At 50.8% G+C, this 25,692-nt stretch overlaps 1 protein-coding gene across 5 annotated transcripts in view; it reads left to right on the top strand.

The window, feature by feature from the left end:
• KCNN3 (potassium calcium-activated channel subfamily N member 3) overlaps window positions 1-25,692 on the top strand; it is a 168,254-nt gene that overhangs the window by 30,128 nt on the left and 112,434 nt on the right. For all 5 annotated transcript variants that reach the window (XM_025391133.1, XM_025391129.1, XM_025391136.1 and 2 more), the window contains exon 2: window positions 18,639-18,734. In XM_025391133.1, coding sequence (XP_025246918.1) covers window positions 18,639-18,734 — 96 coding nt within the window. The remainder of the gene's footprint in view (window positions 1-18,638; window positions 18,735-25,692) is intronic.

The following is a 25,692-nucleotide window of genomic DNA, read 5'->3' as shown; positions in this document are numbered from 1 at the left end:
AATAGCACAAGGCCTTTTGAATCTCTAACCAATCAGTCTCCAAATCCTATCCAAAGTGCACTTAGAATAGACATTTTTAATAAAATATATTGCTTTTAAGCCAGTGTAAACCTGTGAAATTTGTACATTTCTTTTAGAGCATCTCTACAAATTTTACAATATTGAAATCACCACCCAGTGACCTTTTAGGAAATACTAGATAAATTGCAAGAGACAAATAGACAAACCAAATGGAGTAAGTACAATTTCCAGTGCGTTTCCTGCTAGGTTCCCAGGCTGAGTCTTAGAAATCCCTGACTCCCTGTGCCCCTCCCCTCAGCTCTGTGACCTAGCCCCTGCCCTGCAGGCGTCTCTGCCCACCCTGCCCCTGGCAAGGAGCTAGTAGCTGGGGTGTCCTCCGAGAGCCATTTGGAGCTCTGAGAAGCAGCTCTGCTCTGTGCTCCATCATTCAAAACACTTCCACCAGTGGCCAGGGCCCCCAGAAGGGCTCTTGGGGGTGACTGAGGACTGCTTTGGAAAGGCTCAGATGCTCTGTGGCTGAGTCTGCCCCAGGCAAGTGGCAGAGGGTCCTCAGCCTTGTCGAGTGAGAGCTGAGTGGGGGTCTGAGTCCAGCAACCTTCCCTGTGGAGCACTCTCTGTGCCCGGGCCAAACCTTTGTCAGCCAGGTGTGGATTACCCACTTTGTGGATTGCCTGTGGTGTCTTTTTCAAACCCAGGTCATGTTCATCCCTGCTGCTGTGTCATTGTGTGGGGACCTTTCCTCCCTACCAGCTGGTGGTGCTCAGGGGATGTAAACCACGTTTCATACCTTGTTTGTGTTTTGTACAGGGAAACAGAATTTGGAAGACAGATGCTCTCTAAAATCACATTACCAGAGCCCCTAGAGGGTCTCCTGGAGGCTCAGTGCTCCTTTGGGCTATGGGATCTGTTCCCCTTCCGGTGTGGGTACCCAGAGCCTTGGAGCAGTGATGGGGGTGAAGGGGGCACAACAGCGCCCTGCTTCCTGAGGTCTGAGGATTGCAGGTCACTTGAAGGTGGTGGGCACGTGGTTATGCACTCATTTCATGGATAAGTGAACTCAGTCACCAGCTCAGCTGCTTTGCCTTCACTACACAGCGACCTGTATCAGCACCACAACTGGAGTGTTACTTGGGTCCCCTGTATCTCAGTTGCTGTTTCTCCCATGGAGTGACCCGACCGCCCTCCAACATGGGGAGGGAGGGAGAGCAGAGGGCAGATCAGTGGTTCGAGATGTCCTGAGTGGCACTGGCCTTTCTGTGCGTAAAGTAGCTTCAGGAGAAACAAGGTACCATCAAAGCTGCCTGGGCTTCATTCACTCCTTAATTTGATAATTAATTCCACAAACATTAATGGAGTTTTTCTCACATTCCAGGCACTATGCAAGGTGCTGGGGGTGGGGCAGAAACAGAAAGATGACACAGACTTGGTTCCCACACTCAAAGAGCTCACAACCTGGTAAGCAGATGCTTAGTGCACTTAGAATTATCTCCCGAAGAGGACTGAAGGGACAGGGTGGAGGAAGTGCAGAGGCGGAGACAGCTCTGGAGGGAAGGGTGGTGGGAGTGGTGAGAGTGGAGCTGGTCCTGAAGGTTGACTGGGAACAGGAAAGGCTAAGGGGGAGGTCGTTCCTGGCACAGCAAGCACATAGAAAGGTTGAGGAAAGCGAAAGCTTAGTGCATTTTGACGGAGTGTGAGCAACTTGGTATGGCTGGAGTTTATGGTGTGAGTATGAGATATGGGGCTATAGAGGCAGGCAGGGGTCAGATCATGCCTTGCTTAGGGGGTCTGCCTTCATTGCAGAGGCTGTGGGGAGCCGCAGAAGGGATTTAAGGAGTGGGATGGCACGATTTGTGTCTTAAATTACTTGCTATGGAATCTACATGGGATAGCAGAAGGAGCCCCGGAACAGGGGAAGGAGCTGGGCTCTAGCTCTAGGTTCTAGATCTGGATCTAGCAGATGGGTGACTTTGGCCAAGTTGAGGCCTCAGTGTCCTGGCCTGTAAGATGTGAAGACTCTAAGGTCTGTCTTAGCCCTGACGTTCTCCACACCCGTGGCCACATTCCTGTTTGGCCCCCACACTCTCTATTCCGTACTTGTCCATCCACCTCTGGCCGCCTGATCCCTGTCACCTGGCTGTCCCACCGTGGTCAGCAGTTGGTGGCAGCTGGAGGGAGAGGGGCAAGTCCTCCAGGAAGCATGTGCACTCCTGCCTCGTACACAGCCTGCCTGGCCTCTCCTCTTCCAGTCCTGCAAGAGCGCCTTCCTCGCCTCTGACCTCAGCACACCTGGCTCCCCGCAGCACACAGCCCTGGCTGGGCCCTGCTGTGTCTCTTCAGTGAGACAGTTCACCCCCTTGGGCCAAAATCCCCATCCACCTGGCCCCCACATGACAAGAGGCAGCTGCTTCGGGGTTGCCACCTGGTAGCCCGTGACATCTGTGAGATGTCTGTGCATTTGGCCGGCACGAGCTTTTTCCTTTGCTCTGACCCAAGCTTCGATAGCTCAGCGTGTCATCATCGGCAGTGGATGCCTGGGAGCCCCAGACTGGCTCTTCCTGCCCAGGGACCCCCAGAGCCACTTCTGCAGGACGCCTTGAAACAGCTGTGGGTGGAAAGCCAGGCTTTCCCCCATAAGCATCACTTGTTCTGCCACCTTCCCAGCTTCTGTGCTCCCGGGTCCACAGCTCCTCCAGGGTGAGGAACTGGGAGGAGGGGTTGGCTGGGTTGGCTGTTTTCCTAGGTCTTGGATCACAGCTGTTACATGTGAAGGCTTAAATAGGCCGGGCGCAGTGGCTCACGCCTGTAATACCAGCATTTGGGAGGCTGAGGCAGGCAGATCACGAGGTCAGGAGATTGAGACCATCCTGGCCAATATGGTCAAACTCTGTCTCTACTAAAATACAAAAAACAAAAACAAACAAACAAAAAACACTAGCTGGGCATGGTGGTGGGCGTGTGCCTGTAGTCCCAGCTACTCAGGGGGCTGAGGCAGGGGAATCGCTTGAACCTGGGTGGCGGAGGTTGCAGTGAGCCGAGATCATGCCACTGTACTCCAGCTTAGCAACAGAGCAAGACTGTCTCAAAAAAAGAAAAAAAAAAAGGGGGTCTTAAATAATGGGTTCTAAGCAAATAAGTATCTGTTTAGTCAGTGGAACGAGGAAATGAAAATTGATGGAGTTCTCCCCGCCGTTGGAAGTGTCGTTCCCCACCTGGGTGATGGGGCCTGCAGGGAAGTGGTTTTGCGTGATTCTCCTCTTCTTGGGAATAGGCCATGGGGTAGCATCCCTTCATTCACTCAGCAAGTATTTATTGAGTGCCTACTGTGTGACAAGTCCTGTGTGAGGTGATGGAGCAGAGAGACAGAAAGGACCCAGACTGTGCCATGAAGCAGCCCCGAGTCTGGAGAGGGGCCACTCAGAGGGAGCCCAGCGGCGGCAGCTCTCGGGCTCCAGCCGAGTTTCCTTCAGACCTAGCCCTTTCAGCTGACAATCTTAAAGCCTGGTCCTGGAAAACAGGAATAGTGCAAGAGGGATGAAATGTGGGTGAGGAGAGTGAGACGAGGGTGGAGGTAAGAAAGAGGGATGGAACAAAAGATGCAGCAAACTTTCCTGTGAGAAAGTTTGTGTGAGACTCTAGAAAGCGCCCCAGTTCCCAGCTGAGACTCCCAGCCACAGTCAGCAAGAACCCACAGGAGGGGAGGCCTGTGTCCCCGCTCAGCTCTGCCCTGGCAAGCGGGGTTGGAGACAGGGCATTCCCTGTGGGGTCTCAGTCTCTCCATCTGTAAAATGAGGCTCTGGACTAGGGGAGTTCAGAGATCTGTTTAGAACTAATATTCTGTAACCGGTGCAGGGCAAAACAGATGAGGGCAGGAGACCAAATTAAGGCCAGTCGAGTACCAGATGGGGTGTTCCTCCGGCTCCTCCTATCACAACAGCCAGACGGACCCAGGGGTACTGTGGGAGTCCTACCATCTCCTCGCTTGTACGAGGTACCTTCTGGCTGCTCTTCTGGCTGCTCAACACTCAAAGAAGGAAGGTACTGGGTGTCCTTGTTTGCATATTTTTCTGGCGTGGACACATTCTTCTTGGAGTCTCTTGACAGTAGGGCCACTTGAAACGCCCAAGGTAAGGGCTGCTCTGCCTGGCAGACATGCGTCGGGTGCCTTTGGCTCCTCCTTGGCAAGTCTGCCTCCAGATGCCTTCAGATCCTGTCCCTGTGCCTGGCCATGGGGCTGTCTGACCACTGATGCCAGAGGGTCACATTCTTCTTTTTCTTTTTTTGAGACGGCGTCTCGCTCTGTCGCCCAGGAGTGCAGTGGCGCGATCTCGGCTCACTGCAAGCTCCGCCTCCCGGGTTTACACCATTCTCCCGCCTCAGCCTCCCGAGTAGCTGGGACTACAGGCGCCCGCCACCACGCCCGGCTAATTTTTTGTATTTTTTTAGTAGAGACAGGGTTTCACCATGTTAGCCAGGATGGTCTTGATCTCCTGACCTTGTGATCTGCCCATCTTGGCCTCCCAAAGTGCTGGGATTACAGGCTTGAGCCACCGCGCCCGGCCGCCAGAGGGTCACATTCTAAAGAGCTCTCATGCAGGTCACACTCATCAGTCTATACTGGAAATGTTTTGGCAACCCCGCGTTAGAAGAGTGGGGTTTCCCCAACTGTATGGCTTTGGGTAATTGCTTAAATCCTCCGAGCCTTAGTTTTTCCATCTGTGGGTTAGGAGTGGCTCTCTCTACCTCCCAGCATCAAATAGGAAACTGTGCAAGAAAATGCTTTGTAAAACAGGAAAGCCCTAAACTGACATCCAGGACACAGTGTCTCAGTAGCAAATATCTTCTGATATTCAGCCTTCTCCATGGTTACAGCCTCCTCTGTGCTGAGAGATTCCAGTCACCAAGGGTTAAAGCAAGTTAGGCACATGGCCGTGATTGTCCATAATTGATGAAATAAACCTTAAAGGAGTGACATATAATTAATTGCAATTAATCCAGGCACTGTGACACCACCTTGCTAAAAATAGTGTCTACTAATAATTGCTTTGATCTAACAGAATGATGCCTGCCCATGAGCCTGGCAAAGTGTCTGCTGATGGAGACCCTGCACCCCACCCTCCTGCTACACAGAGTGGGTGCGGAAGCTGGAGGCATGAGGGCAGAGGGTGGGAAGGGGGCCCCAATTCTCTCAGACCCTGTGGCAGCAAATGCTACATATATGGGGTGATCATATGATTCATTGTCTAAACTGGGACACTTTCGAGATTATTATATTAACGATTACGATTCATAGTAATAATTATGCCAGATAACAGGCATACACTGGACTCTCCTGGTTAAACCCGAATGTATCGCCACCCTATGCATAGGCTGTTTTAAGCCCATGGGAACCCTCGACTGGGAGAGTGTTTTCACGTTCATTATCTGCTCTTCCTCACAACAACCCTGGAAGGAAGAAAGGATTTTTAGTCTCATTGAATAGATGTTTTTTTTTTTTTTTTTTTTTTTTTTTTTGAGACGGAGTCTCGCTTTGTCGCCCAGGCTGGAGTGCAGTGGTCGGATCTCAGCTCACTGCAAGCTCCGCCTCCCGGGTTTTACGCCATTCTCCTTTCTCAGCCTCCCGAGTAGCTGGGACTACAGGCACCCGCCACCTTGCCCGGCTAGTTTTTTGTATTTTTTAGTAGAGGCGGGGTTTCACCGTGTTCGCCAGGATGGTCTCGATCTCCTGACCTCGTGATCCGCCCGTCTCGGCCTCCCAAAGTGCTGGGATTACAGGCTTGAGCCACCGCGCCCGGCCTGAATAGATGTTAAAGATGGTGATGGTGTCAAATGGTCCAGCTCTAGTCTTTGGCCTGGTTTCCTTGGTGGCTGACCCCATGCAGGTAGAGGACAGCTGGTCAGGTCTGGGAGTTCTGTGGATGTGGAAACAAGTGCAGCTCAGGGGCAAAGAAGTAGCAGATCTGGCTTCAGTGGAGCAGGAACAAGCAACCTCCTCCATGAAGAGCTCAGGGCATAGGTCTCAGCGGGGACTGTGCCTCGGTCCTCACCGATCCTGGGCTTGGAATCACAAGCTGTGTGTTTCAAGTCTGGCTCTCACACTTCCAGCTGCGTGATCTTGGCAAATTGTATAATCATTCCATGCCTCAGTTTCTCATTTGTCAAGTGAGGACAGTTCCTTCCTGTGAGGATTAAATGAGAGCTTATGTGAAGAAGGATGGGCAGACTCAGAGCCTGTCATATAACAGGTACTCAGTAAGTCCTCGTAGAGTTTGAATCTGAGGAGAGTCCCCAGAGGCAACACCTATAGGGGAACCATGGAGATCCTTCTGCCTTGAAATGGCTCTAACTTGAACCAATTAGGGTGGAATGAGCTCCTGCCTTGAGATGGGGCTGCCTCGCATTCTTGGAGAAAGAAATGGAGGAAATAAATACATGGAGGAACTGGGAGATTCCCTGACCCCCCTAGACCATGGATAGTGTACTTGTTAGACTCTACTGCATGCCCCATGATAGGCAGGACCAGCACCCAAGGAGTCTTTGCATTTTGCAGTTTCCTTGAAGCCCTGTACAGGCCGGTGGCCCACGTTGGTGTGTGGCTTCCAGCCTTCCTCCAGGCTCTCAGGCTCTCAGATGAGCATGCTTGGACATGGGCAGGCAGCAGGGCTCGTGTGGTGCCCCGTTGCTGGAATTCATGGCACCTCAAAGTAAAAGGTAGGCAGGTCGGCAACAGTTTGGTGCCAGAGAGCTAATTAGAGAGAGAGAAAGAATTATAAAAGTACCATGTTTGGTCTATTAATAGCCTGTGTTTGGTCTCCACCACTTCTATCAACATCGTCCATCACATCCAAACAATTGAAAAACCTGTGCCAAATGGTTAGGAAACTCGCGGCTGTGCTGTTTCTAAAAAACAGCATTTCTACTTCTTATGCCACACTGAGATGCCAATAGTTCCATGCCAACTGGTTATTTTTCCAGACCATTTCCCTTTATTTATGTTTAAGCTTTTGTATTGTTAAGCCAAAAGAAGATAGAGAACCTGGAGTAGGTAACTGTTATTTCTCCCAATTTGTCCTTGAATGAGGCATGGAGGAAACGTTCACTCCCCAAACCTGAATTGAGGAGCTGCGGAGGGGTGGAGAGAGGACTGAGACAGGGGCCCGTCCCTTTCAGACAGTGTTCAAGCTGGTAGATGGGCAGAGTGAGGATGTGGCAGAACACCAGCCCCACCCTTGGAAGGCTTAGGGCATTATCAGCCCTTTCTGTTACTGGTGTGTGGCCTTGGGTCGTCCAGAGCCCCTCTCCCGGCCTTAATTTGCTTGCCTGTAGGATCGGGGAGTGAGACTTGATGGCTTAGAAGGCCTCTTCCAGCTAAGTCGAGTGTTGGGTGGAGGACTCACTGTCTCACGTTTGTTGGCAAGGCTGTAGGTGTGGAAGTGGAAGGAAGGTGATGCTGCCCTCAGAGTGCTGGCAACTCCAGGAAGCCTGGAAGCATGGCTGGGAAACACGGACGCGGCTGTTCTTTATCTGGGAAACTCCAGAACAGCCTCCAGAGATGTCTGTGGAGCCTGCAGGCGGTTGTTTTTCTCACCATATGTGATTTCTGGGTGTCTTAAAAATTTTCGTTTGGCCCAAACATTGTCGGGGTTGGGGGATGATTTTGCCCAGTGTGGGGATGGAAATGGGTTTTTGCCTCTGAGCTTCAGGTGGGGAGTGGTGGTTTTCTCCATTTTGGAATTCTCTGACGAAGTTGGAAGGTTCAGCTGGGGCCCTAATGTTGCAGCAGCCTCTGGTGCAGACAGAGGCAAGGGCTGGAGGGAGGAAAGGGCTAATTGGAGGGGTGATAAGGCTGAGAGACCCAGGGTGGGGAGTCATCTGTAGGCCTTGCTTTGTGTCTTTAAAACCCACATACTTCTCTGTGGCTATCAGGTGATGTAAATCAACATCATTTCAACTTACAGCTACCTGAAGTGAATGTACCAGTTCCTTGTAACTAGCTGACCACAGCTCCTGCAGAGAATCTGGGAATCTGTTGTGCGTCTGGTCAGCGATGGCTGGGTCAGGATCGGTAAAGGGAAGCCCAGGCCTGGGACAAGCCCAGCTAGGCTGGTTTGGTTCTAGTGAGCAACCCAGTCTAGCAGGGAGCACACAGCTTTCTGCTGAGCAAAGTGATTTCCTGCTGTTTTATTCATTTGGGGGCCAGATAGGTTTTATTAAGAGAAAACAAAACTACTTCAAAGCAAGCCATCCAGAAAGCACATTTATTTGTTTCAAATATTCTAGAACATTTAAGAAAATGGGGTTCCTGCAATCTGGATGAAATAGGGGGGCCAGATCCTTGGCAGGTGGAGCAGTAAATATTTGCTAGGTGAACCCCTCATGGTGACAGCAAATTAAGCAGCGTTCCGGGAGGCTCTGGGAGGGTGAATCAAGGTTAGGTGTTTCACTGTAACTCTGTACACCGCAGATGCCAGGACAGATTTGGGTGCTGGGACTAGGGACCTTCAGTGTGCTATGCAGTTCTCCTGAGATAAAGGTATGGTGTCAGAACCTTCAGAACCTGATGCACAGTGGCAGGTACGCATTCATCAAAGCCGGAGGAGGCTGTAGGGACTTCCTGACACCACAAGAGTAATGTAATTGCTAACTGGCCAAGAGCACTCACATTCCACAAGCAGTGGAGGCTAAAAGCTAATCAGGACCCCATTTTTTATTGGAGAAGGAAACAGTGACTAGGTGACAGGCTTGGAAGTGACTTCCAGGATAGGGATACAGGCTTTTGGAGAACAGATGAATTCAGGGACTGGTTGTTATATTTCCATTAGTAGGAAAAGCAGGGTGGGCCTGGCTGCCTGCTCCTGTGAGCATAGGGCGGCAGTCCCAACACCTGGGTTCTAAAGTTTTCTCCAACACAGGATGCTGTATGATGGGGGCAAGGCAGCCTCAGTGTCCTCGTGGAGAATGAGGGTTGGGGAACTAGCGGATCTCCTGGTGTTCTGTACGTTAATGAGTGTGTGTCCCAGCGAGAGGCTCACTTGTCAAAGACATTGACATATACGTCATGATGCTAAAGTCAGAGCAGGACTTCACAGAGGCATTTGTTTCACTGGGACCAAGCACTGCAGGCAGATCTTTGAAAAAGAGCCATCCAGAATAGAGTCTCTCCAGGGGTACAATGAGAGGAAGTGAGTTTCCAGACCCTGGAGATAATCAAGCAGAGACTGGATGGCCATGTGCCAGGAATCTTAGAGAAGAGACTCATGGGGTACTGAACTAGATGGCTTCTAAGCTCCGTTGCTTGGGGAGCTTGGAAGGGCTATGATGGCAACCCCAGCCTCCTGGCTTCTTTCTTTCTGCCCCAGAGCAGCAATTCTCATTTCTGGCCCGCACATTAGATTCACTGAGATCTTTTTTTAAAAGTTAGTGCCGAGACCTCACTTGCAGAGATTCCGATTTAATTGCTCTGGGGTAGTGCCAAGCCCCTCAGTTCCACAAGGACCTGGGCTATTGGTGCTTCATGGGCTTCCATCCCACCTCCATCCTCCCTGTAGGGGCGGGGAGTTACAAACCCTTCTGCTCCCATTCTGCCTCTGTATGGAGCTCGAAGGTTTAAATCTGTATTTACCATTCCATATTCATTTACCCAACAAACATTTGTTAAGTACTTGCTTTGTGTCTGTAAGAATCCTAGGTGGGCCAGCTTTTGGCTACCTTAGGAGCAGCAAAGACCAAACTGCCTTTAAAAAGGCCTCATCATGTATGTTTCCACCTCCCGCACGCAGCACAGTGCCTGGCACATGGAAACATGTAATAAAAAAGTTTGATTGAATCATGTGGAATCTTTGCCAATATTGTAAGTGGGGCAGGAAAATAAATTATAAGCAAGCATGCAGTAGAGAATTCATGATATGCCAGTTCCCCTCTGCCCAGACCTTATAAAGGAAACTGTCTCCTTAATTGGAATTATGTTTGTGGCCTGAAGGGGGTGACTCGTCTGACTTGATATTTTGGGAGCGTGGTCTCCTAAATAACCTTTTTCTGCCTTCCTTGGGGCATCGCACAGTGGGAGAGCCAGGGCCTGGGGAGGATCATTTTCTCTTAATTGGTGTCCTGGTCGTCACGCTGGCTTCACTAAACATGAGCAGGCCACCCTCTGCTGAGACCTGAATGCCCTTGTTATTAACTGCATGATGTCCCTCAGACATCAGGTTCCATCTCTTTCTGGGAGTGACAATTTAGAGGTCCAGGGACATGCCCCAGGGGCAACTTGACTTTATGAGTTTTGTGTCGAGACCACTGGCTTCCTTCACTCCACAAGTCTTATCTGCCTAGTGTCCCCGTGGCCAGGCCCAGTCTGCAGAGACGGTGCAGACCCCAAGCCCTGACCTCAGTCTGTTCACTGTCTATCACACCACTAAAGCCACACCACTGGGGGCTTCTTCAGAGAGCAGGTGGGACTGGTGAGGGCAGGGCCTGCAGGGGTGATGTTCCGGCAATTGCCATCCTGTCTTCGTGAGGTTCCCTCTGGGTCAGTGGTGAGAGCACAGGTTTGAATCTGGCCCCCACCTCTTCCTCATCCCGGGACGGTGGGAATGTGACCCTTTCCAGGCTTCAGATCCCTCATCTCTAGAATGGGGCCGTGGGTTGTTCTGAGGACCTAACGAAGTTAGCACAGTGCCTGGCCTGTGGTAAGTGAATAATAAATGTGAGCTGTTACTTTCATCACCTCTCTTTAGTTCTGATGAATTTGGAAGTTCAGGATGGAAGTGTCTATCTGCTTGACATATCTCAAAAATTTTGCTCCCTTCATTCAAATATTCAACGTTCAACTAATATTTATTGACTTACTATGTGCCAGTGTTCTAGGCATGGGGCTGTAGGAGTGAACAAATGCAATGTAAAAATTCCCCGCCCTCTGGGCTGACATTCTGGTGGGGCTGAGAGAACAACATCCATGGGAAAATGGGGTCAGATGGTGAAAGGTGCTCTGGTCACCCCAGCTGGGCAGTGCTGACGGGGGCACCAGGCATGGCCAGCCTCAGGGAGGGTGTGGGGCCCAGGGCAGACTAGCGGGGTTCCTGGTGCTGAGGTTACCCTGTGTAGCATTAAAGCAGGTAATGGCTCCCAGCTTCGATGGTGGGTATATGGACCCCGTTCAGGGATGGGGGCTGAGGAGGGCACAGGAGGACTGAGGACAGGGCTCCGAGGAGCCACCTGCTCTCGGGTCTGGGTCAGACCCCACTTCCTGATGCGGGTCAGCTGGCTCATGATGCCTGGTCGGCTCCTGGGACTGAGAGGAGAGTGTGGATGGTCTCATCTCAGCTTTCTACCCACTGGGGATCCACCTCAAGCATCCCCTGGCTGTGGGGTTCGGGCGTGGGCCCAGAACAGAAGCTTCATGTAAGAAGGTGACGGGGCTGGAGAAAAGGTGGCAGTGAGGTTTAGCCCCATCTCCAGCCCCTGGGACCTGTGGTAAAGACGTCCTCACCCACATAGTGGGCTCAGGCAGGCAGGAAAGTTTCCTGGAGCTTGGCAACTAGTATCCATGCTTGAGCTCTGCCGTGGAGAGCGCTGGTCACTTGAGCACAAAGGAACCACTTGTAGGTCTTCTCCCTCAGTCCGGGCTTCCTGCCCATTCCTGGCTGTCCTAGCCTGATGTGTCCTCCAGGGTCCCCTGACCTGACCCTTGGCCCATCTCTTCTTGACCTTGCACTGTGGGCAGGACGGAGAAGTCAGGGAGAGAGCCCAAGAGGGAGAGGATGGGATGTCAAGGTGACGGGGTGATGATTGTGCAGAGGGCAGCCCTTGGGATGAGCTCCTGGGAGCTCTTGGATGGCATTTAGGCTCAGTGGGTTGGGGTTGGAGGGGGTAGGGAATCCCTGGCATTTGGCAAGTGTCCAGCACAGTGCCTGGGCATGGTAAGTGCTCAGTGAATATATGTCGTATGAATGCACGAGTGAATGAATGTTTGGCTATGCAGATTGCAAAGGTGTCTTTCTGAAATGCCTCGGGGATATCTTTATAAATTGTTGCAGCCATAAAATGCTGATATTGGGGGTGCAGTGAGCAGCTCCAGACTGAGGATCAGCTGCATTTACCTGCACTGACATCTGCATGGCAAGAGAAGAGGTGTTTGGCTACAAGAGAATGCATGCTTCTCTTTGTGTGAAAACAGAATGAGATTTTTCATATGCATCATCTTATCTCATCCCCTAACAGCTGTGAGAAAAGTAAGGGTAGTTCTGGTTTGCAGAGAAGAAACCAGAGGCCCAGAGAGGTTAAAGGACTGATCCAATGTCACACAGCTAGTTAGTAGCAAAGACATGACTTGAACTCTGGCCTTTTGGTTTCAAATCCTATGTTATTTAGAAAGAGACAATGAACATCTTCCTTAGCCCCCATGACTAAAAATAGGAAGCTTGCCTTGTTGTGTTTGAGGAGAAGATGGTGTGAGTGGGTTTTGTGGCTGACCATTTCACACCCAGCATTTCATCATCTACAAAATGCCTAGGAAAAGAAAACTCCTGAAAAAAAAAAAAAAAAAAAGGAATGAGTGTTGGATATGTCCCTGTGACCTGTTTGTCATGGCATGTGTGCCTGGTATCTTGGTCATCAGGCTTAACTGAACTTTGGAGATGGTTCTGTCCAGGAGTCTCATTTTACTGGGGGCTGAGGCTTAGGAGAAGGAAGCAACTTGTCCAGGCCAGGCGTTTGCTACGGAGGAGGCTGAGACCCCTGCGCCCTTGGATCCATACCCTGGGCCTCTCTTCCAGAGCTCTCTTGGCTAGCAAGCATCAGGGTCTTGGCCCTTCTCCCTTCTCAGGCTGGTCAGAGGTCCAGCTGCCCTCTGGAGTCCCCAGAGTCTCCTTGCCCACTGTGACAGCATCGGCTGTCTCTCCTGGTCTCAGGTTGAACAGTCCTGGGAGGCAGAGGGTCTGAGTGACTTCATTCTGTCACTTCACTCATTAGTAACTGCAACAGGATTCTGTTAGCTGACTTCTGGTAGGAGCCAGGCTGGGAAGCCACTCTGAGAATGCTGGGAGGACCAACAGCTGCAATTTTTATTATTATTATTTTTGAGACAGAGTCTTGCTCTGTCACCCAGGCTGGAGTACAGTGGCGTGATCTCGGCTCACTGCCGAGAACTTCTATCTCCCGGGTTCAAGTCATTCTCCTGCCTCAGCCTCCTGAGAAGCTGAGACTACAGGCATGTGCCACCACGCCCAGTTAATTTTTGTATTTTTAGTAGAGATGGGGTTTCACTATGATGGCCAGGCTGGTCTTGAACTCCCGGCCTCAAGTGATCCACCTGCCTTGGCCTCCCAAAGTGTTGGACTTACAGGCGTGAGCCACCACGCCTGGGCTTGCAATTAAATTAGGGTGCTCCACCTGGAAGGAGGAGGCTGTGCTAAGACAGGAGCTGAGGATGATGGATAAGAATGAAAGATCCCGCTGGGCACGGTGGCCCAAGCCTGTAATCCCAGCACTTTGGGAGGCCAAGACTGGCGGATCATGACGTCAAGAGATCGAGACCATCCTGGCTAACATGGTGAAACCCCGTCTCTACTAAAAATACAACTGGCATGGTGGCATGTGCCTGTAATCCCAGCTACTCGGGAAGCTGAGGCAGGAGAATCGCTTGAACCCGGGAGGCGGAGGTTGTAGTGAGCCGAGATTGTACCACTGCACTCCAGCCTGGCGATGGAGCAAGATTCTGTCTCAAAAAAAAAAAAAAAAAAAAAAGAATGAAAGATCCCAAGAACTGGGCAGCATGAGATTGAGGAAGGAAGAAGGCCAGGGCTTGGTGCTGATATGGAGGGAAAGGAGCCTCAGGTCTCCCTGGAGAACAGCGACTAGTGATGCGGTCTTCCCTGCCAGCAGAAGAGGGGCTGGTTTAATTTGCATAGCATTAATTAGCAAGACTATCTAATTAGGACAACCATTACAGAACCACAGTCATAAGCCGATGTTGAATATCAATCAATTTTGGACCTCTCCATGAAATTGAAGGAAAAGTTGACCTTATTAGACAGAAAAGATTTCTAAATCAATTATTTCCCAGACTGAATGCACAAAACATAGTGATGTTAGACAGGCACATCAGACCTTAATTCAGTAAATACGAACTTCAGATGCTGTCACCTTTTCCCTTTGGGGGTTTCAGCCAGTGACAGAAATCATGAATGGACCACATGTGTGTATAAGCACACACACGCACACAGCCATACACATACACTCTTTGTGGGTAGCAGCTTGGTTGGGGAAGGAGCCTGCCCATCATTATCCGAGTTAAGCTAATATTTCATTTTGGTTCAGTGCCCCTCCAGGACTCTGTCTGTAAGCATAGCTTTCTCTTTTTTGTGATGTTCCAAACAATAAAACACATTTAGAACTTCAAAGTCTCTGGGAAGGATCTACCATAATCATTACAGTTCTGGCCTGTTTTTGGAAGCTACAAGGCAGGCCAGGAGAGCAATTTCTGTGGCTGGCTCAGAAGCTGGGGAACACAATCCATCACCCTCTGCACAGCCTCAGGGGAGGAAAGGCTGGAGCAGCTCTAAGAAGCCTCACTGCAGATATTGGAGGGCCAGCAAGGCGTGGCCGCAGGAGCAGGTGGGGTGCTGGGGCACAGGCAGGGTATGGAACCTGGAGGCAGACAGATCTGGGTGTAAAACCTGGCTTCTGCAAATCCTGGCTTTGCCATGGTGAGCCCTGCCCTTGGACAACTTACTTAACTTCTGAGAGCTTCCATTTTCTCCTCTGTGAGAGTGGGTTGATGATGCCGTCCTTGCATGGTAGGCCCCTATAGACGTGCTTTATTACAGATTATTGTCATCAGTGAGAAATCACAGATCTGTGAAGGGCTGGCTTGTGGCCTGGAGCAGAACAGGGACCACATGGATGGAGGCAGCTCTTAGGAATTCTGTTGACGTATTTTCAGTCTTTTTCTACACCAAAAAAAGCTTAAAAACGAAATAATTGGAAATAGACTACATATCGTGTTGGGATCTGAGTTTTTCACTTAATATTCTATCATCAACCATTCTCCATGTCTTCAGATATTCTCTGCAGAAGTGTTTTTTAGTGATTGCATGGTGTTCCATCACTGCCTGATCTCAAATCTACTTAACCGCTTGAACATTTGTGGGCATTTAGGAATAAATGGCTTTAAAAATGACTCTCATGAAATGAGATATAATTCCTGAGTATTCCTGTGTGTTAAGGATTGTAACTCCGTGTTGAAAAGTTCTGAGTCATGGGGCAGAAGGGTTGACCAGTTGACCACTGGATTCCCTCTGTTCTACGAGCCCCTTATTGGCCCTCAGATGGGAGTGAGTAGAGGCAATGGGTGTGGCAGGTACCCCATTCTGGGGTGTATGGCAGCCCTGTGTCACTGCTGTTCCCCAAGGAACCATATCAATTTCAAGCTTCATTGATGTTCAGGCAGCAAAGAGAAGATGCTAATTCAACATTCTACCAATAGAAAACATTCCTAGTTTAGCCAGACTTCTTTTTTTTTTTTTTTTTTTGAGACGGAGTCTCGCTGTGTCGCCCAGGCTGGAGTGCGGTGGCGCGATCTCGGCTCACTGCAAGCTCCGCCTCCCGGGTTCACGCCATTATCCCGCCTCAGCCTCCGAGTAGCTGGGACTACAGGCGCCCGCCACCTCGCCCGGCTAGTTTTTTGTATTTTTTAGTAGAGACGGGGTTTCACCGTGTTAGCCAGGATGGTCTCGATCTCCTGACCTTGTGATCCGCCCGTCTCGGCCTCCCAAAGTGCTGGGATTACAGGCTTGAGCCACCGCGCCCGGCCTAGCCAGACTTCTTTAACATGTTTTCCAGCTATTAAAAGTGGTTGGTTAATTTTTTTTATTGACTTGATGGAGAATGCAAAGAAATCTGTAAGATATTGAGAGTCCCTGTTGATCCAGCACACAGCTTGGTCATCCCGCAGATGGGGCTGGAACTGGCCAGGGAGGTTGTACTGGCCAAAACCAAGAAGCAGGTGGGAGTTGCCTGTTCATGTAAAGGTTTTGAGCTTTAGGACAAAAGGAAGAGGCTCAAAGGAGAGAGACAGCATCTGGCCCATTTCCCTTCACTGCTTCCTTTAAAATGATGGAAATAGACTTGGATTCTGATGTCAATTCATTTCTGCCAAAAGAAATAAATGAGAGGCTGAAATGTGCAACTGATCCCAAATCCTTCCCGGGGAGGTGTGAAGCTCCCAGATGGTTTCAGACCCCTTTGAAAAGAAAGTTATGGTCATTTCTGGTTGGAAAACATTGTGAGCTGTCCCCAGTTGATTCGTGCAGGGAGGTTTGTCTTACCCTAATACAGTCTGAGTGTTCCTGAATTCGCCGTTTGCTCTTTTCAGCTCCATCTGGGTCTTGTGGTTGGGTAGCGTTTCAGGCATCAGGCAGTGCTTGCGAAGATCAGAACGTTTTTGAGGGCCAGCGCTGTGTTCTGTCCTTCTCTGTGTTGACATTGGACCAGAACAGCACCAACCCTCCTTAGGCCCCCATACGTGTGTGCTGAGTAAATGATTGCAGGCTGCTCTTCACGGAACCGTGGAACATGAAGAGGCTAAAAGAAGACTTGCTTATGTGTAGATCATCTTATGTATAGCAAATAATGGAGATCTTTTCCCATAGTTGGACGACCCCATACAATGTAGAAAGTCAGAGTTAGTGAATAAGCCAGATCAGAAGCTTCTGGTGTGTATCACTGTATGTATAGAATCTAGCACACTGGTGGATATCTAGCAAGTGCCCAGCAAATGAGAAGTGGTTGAAATTGTTGTGAAAGAGTGAATGAATGAGTTACTTTATTAGTTTTCTTTATATCTCCAGTGGGCCTCAAGAAGTGTACCAATGAAATGAATGGGGAGATTTATAGACATCAGGGAGAGCGCTTTCATTCTGTTTTAGCCCACAGAAGGTGGCCGAGAGCATGGACCTGGGCACTTGGAAGTCCTGGGTTCGAGTCCCAAGCCCTCCTCTCATTCTTGTGGTAGCCATATTGGACTTACCGCCTCACTCCACAGATCTCAGCTGCCCTCACATCCGCCTCTGAAAGCTGCCTCGGACCCATCCACAGTGGCCTCCCTCCCTCGAGCTCCCCTAGCTCTACCGTAGATCTCACTCTGCCAGTTGATCATATTCTCCCTTACCTTGTTGTCTTAAGGTGTCATTTAGGTCTACTTAAATGAATGCTTCCCATGTTTCTACATTGTTTGCCACTGGAGAGTGTGCCTGAGGGCTTGTGGGCGTGCTCTGTGCTGCGAGTCAGAGGCCTTGGCCACCCACCCCTCTGGGCCTCAGCCTGTAATATCTATAAGGTAAAAGGCCGAGGGCTGTTCTGAGGAAGGATGAGAACAAATACGTGAAACTACCTTGTCAACTGTAAGGTGCCTTCCAGAAATTGGGCATCATTCTTCTAATGACCAACTCCCTGAGGACAGGGGCTGTTTCTTTTGTGGCGTGCACCACTCTGGACCAAGTGCAGGGCCGCCACACACAGTCGCTGCTTGGAAATGCTTCCTGGATCTCATCCGCTGCCTTTGCTCAGGGCTGTGTTCCCACCTTCCTTTGGAACTGGGAGCTACCTCTACTTACAGCTTTGAGATGCCCAGAGGTGCACCAAATTCCAACCCAGACACCCTGATTTGTAGAGGATGCAAAGTAAATGATAAGGGTAGTTAACACTTACTTGGCCAGGCACTGTTTTGGGCACTTTACGAAAATTAACTCCTTTATTTTCACAACAGCCCTGTGAGGTAGGCCCCAATATTATCCGCATCTGACACAGGAGGCATGCTGGTGCAGAGAGGTGGAGTGGGCGTTCTAAGGTCATGTAGCCCTAAGTGGCTGTTGTAGGACTGGGACCTAGCAGTGTGGCCGCAGAGGTCATGTTCTTAACCACACACCTCAGGTTCTCTAAGCTGCCCTGGGGCTGAAAGGCTGCGGTGGAGAACACAGGGCTCACTTCCCCCACCTAATCCCTAGCAGGAGGGACCCTCAGGGTCCTTCTCCTGCCAGGACCCCTCTCTGCTCCTGTGCTCACCCACTTCTTTCTCCAGTAGCTCCTCTGCTGTCCCTGCCTCCTCCCCTGCCCTTGGCCTAAGCCAGGAGATGAGAGCAGCTGCTGGGACATTCAGATTCATTCCTGAAAGAATTCTGCCTCCGAAGTCCTCTGGTTTGGGTTTAAGAGAAAACAGAGGCCCAAGCTGGCGTAATATTGATGCCCAAACCGTGTAATAGCGGCACAATAAAGAACGATGTTCATATGACTTACGAGCGTGGAAGTACAAATTCTAAATAACACATCAGCAAACTGAATCTAGCCATGTATAACAAACATAATACATCATGCCCAAGTAGCATTCATCCCAGGAATGCAAATATGACTTAGCCCAAGAAAACAGAGGCTCAGAGGGGGCAGCTGCTGAAACAGAGCCAGCCCAGGCACAGCCCAAGGCTTTTGTGTGGCTCAGGCTGACTTTGTGCTACACCTGCTCCTAGGAGTGGCTGGTAACAGTCCCTCCTGTGTCCCCACCCCTTCTCTTTTACACAGCCGCAGAAGATTTCCCTGCACTCCCTAATTCTCTCTCTCCATTGTTCCTGCAGGACTCCATGTTTTCGTTGGCCCTGAAATGCCTTATCAGTCTGTCCACCATCATCCTTTTGGGCTTGATCATCGCCTACCACACACGTGAAGTCCAGGTAGGTGCCCCCGCCTCACCCCTTCATGCAGCGGCTGATCCTTTGGCCTTGCTCTGAGCCGAGCCCATCCCCACCCCCAAAACCCACTCCCCGAGCAGCTACTTGGGTGATTTTACAAGACGGTGCCCAAGATCTTGGCTCTTCTCTTCTGGTTTGGACCCAAATGGGAGAGGAAACTGCAAGGCTGCCCCATGGCTTTCGAATAACTGTTACGTTGTCTTCGAAGTGCGGATCCCAGAGACAAACGTAGGGCTTCACGCTGAGCGAGGTTGCTGTATTCGGGACCCTCACTGAGCACCATCAGGCTGGGAGAGCCCCTGATGCATTGCTCTGCCTTTTCTGTCTCTTGTTGGATCCTTTCTGAACTTGGGCCACCGAGTTGATCCCCTCAGTGAGGCAGACCTGCCTCGTGTACCCCCACATATGCTGCACCGAACTCCACCAACGAGTCTGCTTTTTGTGAATGATGTGGGCTTCACCCTTGTGGGTGCCAGGCTGGGGGTGTCATTTTCTAGAAAGAATAAGAGTCTGCTATGGCCGAGAAGGCCCCTGTTTCTTGCTGCCCAGGAGTGAGTTGGTACCCAGAGAAACATTGGCTGGGCCTCCAGGGTGCACTTCCAGTTTGGCTGACATAGGGAGGATGGTTCAACCCGGGCCAGGAGGATGAGACAGGAGGGAACAGATCTGAGGCATCTTCTGGTGACGAGCCTCCCCCAGCCCCCGGCCCTTCAGGCTGACCTGCACTGCTGTGGACCTGAGCAGTTCTAAACTCTCCAGATGTTTTTCCTCATGTGCGTGTGAATCTGGAAACCATCCCGGTCCTTTGGCCGGAGGAGCACAGATAGATTCACATCTGGGCAGCAGGCGAGAGACTGACGAAGACCAGAGCTCAGAGTCAGAAAAACCGGGGCCAAGGCTCGGCCAGGACCTTTTTTCTCGGAGTGTCTTTGGCCAGCCCTGTGACCTTCCTGGGTCTCGATCTTCTCATCTAGAACATGGGGCCTTTATTCCAGCTCTGCTGAGCTGTCGTGAGGATGGGATGAGGAGTGCATGGGAGAGTGCTTTGTGAAGCGCTATTTAACAACACTGTTCGAATCCAGTCCCTTTTGTTACTCGGCATTTTCAGGGTGGAGCAGCTGTGCGGATGCAGGTGGGAGTGCCTCCTCCTCCTAGAGAGCCTTGGCTTTTTGTCTAAAGGTCAGGGGCCGCTGTGGCTGACTGGGACATGGAAGCCTCAGCTCCAGGCCACCTTGGCAGGGCTGCATTCTGTCGGTGACTGGAGGATACTGACCTGGATGCTGGGACTCTTCAGCCTCTAAAGGGTTGCACGTGCTTGGACAGGGGCTGTGCTTGTGCCGGATGCCACCAGGCAGCTTCCTTCATGGAGTCTGAATTGGACGCAGTGGTGGACTTTAACTCAGACATTGTCCAGTCAGCCCCAGAAAGGAGCCAGGAGTACAGGCAGGGAGGAACAGGGCCACGGAACCGAGATAGGACAGAAGTTGACAGTCTGGGCTCCGGGCCTGGTTCCACCCCACCCAAAGCCAGCTGTGGGACCCAGGCAATCCCTCAGGGTCCATGTCCTCATCTGTAGGGAGGCTGTATTATTATATGTCCCCCTGACCTGTGTGGGGAGGTGTCACACACACCAAAGAAAAAAGGCAGAATCGTAAAACTCAGTTATGACCCAGGCTTGAGGAAGGGGAAGAAGAGGAGCTGTTCTTAGCCTCAACCCCACACTATGTTGGTGCTAAGCCTGACTACTTCCTCTTTCTGCTCCAGGCATTGGTGTGGGTAGAGCCAGGTGTCCCTCCCTCTGATGCTCCTGAGGTCCTTGTTCCCAGTCCAGGGCCTGCAGTCCTAGCTCTCGGCCTGTTCTGGTCCAGCTGCCGCTTGACTCAGTTCTGGCCTGGTGGCAGGGTCATGTTGCTGACAGCCCAGAACCTGGCTGGGCACCCATTGTCCCGTGTCCAGCTCATGGCCAAGCTCTGTTTCAGCCCTAATCATGGGCAGTAGATGATGCTATTGGGGGTCATTCATTTTGGCCCGACACAATTTGGAGAAACAAAGTAAAATCAGTTGTGTTGAATCCTGACCCTGGGGCTCAGTTTCCCCATCTGAAGTATGGGAACCACATCAGCCACTTTGCTGAACTCTTGCAGGGGTTGGGAACAGTGTAGAGTACAGAGTGGGCTTTCACAGAGTGGAAACTTTGGTTCCTTTCCTGTGACCTTTGTCCCACTGCTTCTAGCTGGGCCTTGTCACTTACCAGCTGGGTCCACCAGGTGGTCACTGTCATGACTGCCTGGTACTGGCAGGTGGCTGGGCTTCCTCCTGCTCTGGCTCAGCCCTTCCTGTACCCTGAGCTCCTGCCACCCAGCCCCTTATCCTCCCTGCAGCCTCCATCACTTCAAGATAGTCACCAACACCGGCTTCCTCTGTGCCTCTTACCTTTCCAGTAAAGTTCTTTCTGTGCCCAGCTGGACCTTCTCTTGCCAGAGGGAAATGGGAACAGTTTGGGCCCAGAGAGTCAGCAGGAGGGAGGCTCCTACAGAATGCCCTTGTATATACCTCACTGGGCCATATTGCAGTTTTCTGTTAGGCGTCTTTCTCCCCAACCTCAGAGGCAATTATCTTTGCATTAACCTTTACATTTCCAGAGACCTATAGTGTCTGACAAAGAGCAGGCGTTTGTAGCACGTTCTTTGAATGGAAAGCGTGCTGAGTTCAAGGTAACTATTCTCCAAAGCTGGTCATGCCATGACTTAGCTTTTTGGTCTTGGACCTCAGTTTCCTCATCTGTTACTTAGTCCCCCAATCTTGTAATTCTCTGGTTTAGGTCTGGCTGCTCAGCCAGCTGCGGAACCTACTTCCTGCGAGTGGAGGAAGGAGTTATCCCAAGTGTGACTGATGAACTTATGCAGAGCGGAGTGCTTAGCAAGCACCTTCCACAGGGAAAGGCCAGCTGCTGCCCATCTGTTGTGAAGCAGTCAGGGCAGGGGGTGGCTGCTGCATCTCCCCTTGGGGTGATTCAGGACCTTTGCTAGGAATCTGCTCACAACTTTCCTCATCCACAATGGTTCCTGGTCACATGGCTAAATTTTAGCAGGGACCGGAAGACCATGTCCCCGTCTTCCCCAACCTTGCCCCAAAAGCTCACACCCAGGCCCCAGGCCCTGCCCGGCACATACGTGAGGCTGGGGGAGTACCTTTTAGAACAGTATTCTTATTTGTTCATTTAGATGGCTTGAGTTTTTCAGGGAGAAGAATTCTGCAACATTGTTGGGTAACTCTCATCCAAACTGGGTAATTTATAAGGAACATAAATGTATTTCTCACCATTCTGGAGGTTGGGAAGACCAAGATTAGGGTGCCAGCAGCTTCAGTTGTCTGGTGAGGGCTGCTCTCTGCTTCCAAGATGGCGCTGCATTGCTGCGTCCTCCGGCGGGGAAGGCAGGAGGCTGGGGGACTGAACACTGCGTAGGGCCTCTTTGATATGGGCCTTAATCCCATTCACAAGGGAGGAGCCCTCGTGGCCTCAACACCTCTGAAAGGCCCCATCTCTTAGCACTGCCACATTGGCAACACCTGAATTTTGGAGGGGACACGTTTAAATCGTAGTGCCCACCTAGTGCAGGAACCCCAGGGCCTCTGTGGGTGCTGCTGTGGCAGAGCTGCCAGCCCCCCTGGGAGAGGCTGCCCTACCAGTGTCTTTAGAAAGCCTGCCCTTCTGCCGAGGTGAGGCAGCCTCCTTGGAACTTGCCCCCAGGCCTGGTTCTGCTTCTGGAGCAGGGAAAAGAAGGGGCTGTGTTTCCCGCGTGGTAGCCTCCATCGTTTGAAGATGGCGCCCCACCCCATCTCTCCTCAGTCTCCTTCTCTGTTGGCGTTTTGGAGCACAGACCTTCAAAGACTCAGGCATCTCTTTTCCTCAGGCTGGTGTGTCTGGGAGAGAAATGAAAATACAAGAATCAATGCATTTTGTTTATTTACCAAAACTCTGACTGAAAACTGTGCTCTCCCTTGGAGAGTCCATTTACTTCTGTGGTTTAGCTCTCACCAACAGCTCTCAGACCATGCCAACCCCCTCCCCAGGCTGCAAACTCACGTTTTAGATGCCACCAGCAGCCCCTGGCTCCACACGGAAAACACTGAACTCCTCTTGCTCCCCAGTATCCTCTCCTCCCATGCTCTTGATGACCCACCAAGGGCAGTCATTGGTTCAGCATCTATTTAATAATCTTCTAGGTGCAGAGCCCGGGACAGGAGCCCAGTTCTCTAGAGGAGAAACTTGGAATTCACCATGCTTCTCCCAGGGGTCACCAACTTTGAGTGAATCTATGGCTCTAATGAATGGCCCTGGTGCCATCCTGGAAGGCAGAGCTAGCAGGTGACTGAGAACATAGACTTCAGAGCAGCCCAGCTTGGGTGCAAATCATGCTGTTTGTCACATTTTAGTGTGTAAGTGGCCTTTAACAAGTTACTTAATCCTTCTTAGTCTATTTCTTTTCTGTAAAATAGGACTAATAACCATACTGTGGAGGCCACAGCAACTCCATCTTGGATGCTGATCCTCCATATTGACTTCCGATTAACCCAGTTTTGGGAAAGCCTCTAAGATTTCTCCTTTATCTACTGTTTACTGTAAGTCCTGCCCTTAGGCAAATTGCTTCTGAAGCACATATACCCCTTCCCTCTGGTAGCTAATCCCTGGTTCTAGGGGGTCATGGTGCAGGATCTACCATCTTGTCTTACTGCCGCCGGAGACTGTGGCTTTTGTTCATAAGTCCCTATTAAATGTTTCTTTCTGAGAAACTGGATATGTCAGCCCCTTTCTTCAACCTCTCGGCTTCCTCAGCCTTTGGGGGTAGGTTTGCATATGCCTACCCACCCGGAACCAGTACCTACCAGAAAGGGTTATTGTACAGATTAAATTAGATCATATAAGCAGAACCCCTTCACTGAAGTGAGAATGCTGTTTGTCTGGCTGACAGAGTGGAAAGGATACCCCGGACAGCGGTCTCAGAGTAAACAAAGGCTCTGAGATGGGGAACTGCAGAGCACACTGGGAATGTGTCAAGGACAGGGTCCTGGGTAGGGGGGCGAATTCACTATGGATGGTGGGCAGGACCTGTAGGGGCTTGTTTGCCTTGCTGAAGGGTTTTGAAATGTCCTGTAGGCAGCAGCAGAAACTCTGAGAAGGTTTCAAGATGATCAGATTTACATTTTAGACAGCACTCTTCATCTGCAGCATGCAAATGTAGGAAAGGCCAATTTCAGAGGCAGGAGGACAGTGGGAAGCATGTCATCATGGGCCAGGTGAGGGGTGATAATGCCCAGAGCTGGGGCAAGAGTGAGGAAGGGAGAATGGGAGGGATGCAGTGCCCCAGGGAGGAAGTGCCTGGCTCAGAGCCCCGGGCATGGAATAAGGGGTGGGGTGCAGACACATTCATGTCCAGAGGCATGGAGCAGAGCCTGGCATCCTTAATAAAGTTGCAGGGATGGGAGGTGCGGTCCCTACAGCCAGGCCAATGCCGGGCACATAGCAGGTAGTCAGTGAAGGCCTTCAACCTCATGAATTTGAAATACAAGAGACCAAAAAAAAAAAAAAAAAAAAAAAAAAAAGGGAGGCTTTTAATTTATTAGGTATATAAAAGGGGATATTTTCATTAAATACCGATAGAGTTCTGAGCAGACAAGGAAATTACTTGAAATTACAGGACATAAATTATAGGAAGCCTCACTCCCTGTGGCATGATTGCTCTGTGGATGGGAGTGTCCTCCTAGGTGCGTGTAATGTACTGTCACAGGGACATGGGTGTCTGTAATGCAGGAGGTGTTGCTGGTCCAGGTGCTTTGGGGTCCCACCACTAAAGGAGTTAGTGGTGTCCTCTCCTGAAGGAACAGACAGAACAACTCACACTGTGTCTTGCTCTGTGCCCTCACTCTCCCTTCTCCCTGTAAAAGAAAGCGGACTCAAGTCACATCCTGAACGTAACCTGTAAGGTGTCCTGGCACTGAGAGACAAGGTATAATAGCAGAGCATGTACTGACCTCTATAAATTTTCCAACCCTAGTACAGTCTATAAAAATGGTGAGTCCATTCATTTGTTGTTTTTTTTTTTTTTTTTTTTTTTGAGACGGAGTCTTGCTCGGTAGCCCGGGCTGGAGTGCAGTGGCCGGATCTCAGCTCACTGCAAGCTCCGCCTCCCGGGTTTACGCCATTCTCCTGCCTCAGCCTCCCAAGTAGCTGGGACTACAGGCGCCCGCCACCTCGCCCGGCTAGTTTTTTTTTGTATTTTTAGTAGAGACGGGGTTTCACGGTGTTAGCCAGGATGGTCTCGATCTCCTGACCTCGTGATCCGCCCGTCTCGGCCTCCCAAAGTGCTGGGATTACAGGCTTGAGCCACCGCGCCCGGCCCCATCATTTGTTTATTTATTCAGCAAACATTTATTGTAGGACTACTTTGTGCTAGGCATTCAGAATCCAGAAATAAAACAGACCTGATTCCTGCCTTTGGAAATTGGTTTGTCCTAGACCTTGATCCACTGTGACCCAGGGTCGTAAGTGCCATAATATGAGGGTCTGTGAAACGCCAAGTGGCCACGGAGGAGGGAGTGATGCATTTCTCCCAGAGAGGCTGGGCAGGTTTCACGGGGAGATGATGCTGTGCCCTGTATTTGCCAGGAGCAGAAACCTTGTATGCTCAGGACAGAGCTGGCCCAGAGCGTTTTAGGAGAGGAAAAAAAGAGAAGGAAGCTGTGCCTGTCCTCCGAGGGAAGGTGGAGGTTGCCCAAACCCCCCAAGGTTGGGGCTAGAGTCCCCATCCTTCTTCAGACACCTGGTAGAGGTTTCCTAAGGGTGTCTCTGGCTGGTTGGTTGATGGACTAGAAATACCTTAATTGAACCTCCGTGATCTTGAGACCTCCAGACAGACTTCTCAGCCTGGCTACGTCTGAG

This window comes from Theropithecus gelada, chromosome 1 (assembly GCF_003255815.1).
Source record: "Theropithecus gelada isolate Dixy chromosome 1, Tgel_1.0, whole genome shotgun sequence".
NCBI classification, from domain to species: domain Eukaryota; kingdom Metazoa; phylum Chordata; class Mammalia; order Primates; family Cercopithecidae; genus Theropithecus; species Theropithecus gelada.
Note: the sequence above shows the minus strand (reverse complement) of the source record. Positions and strands in the feature narration are given on the sequence as shown.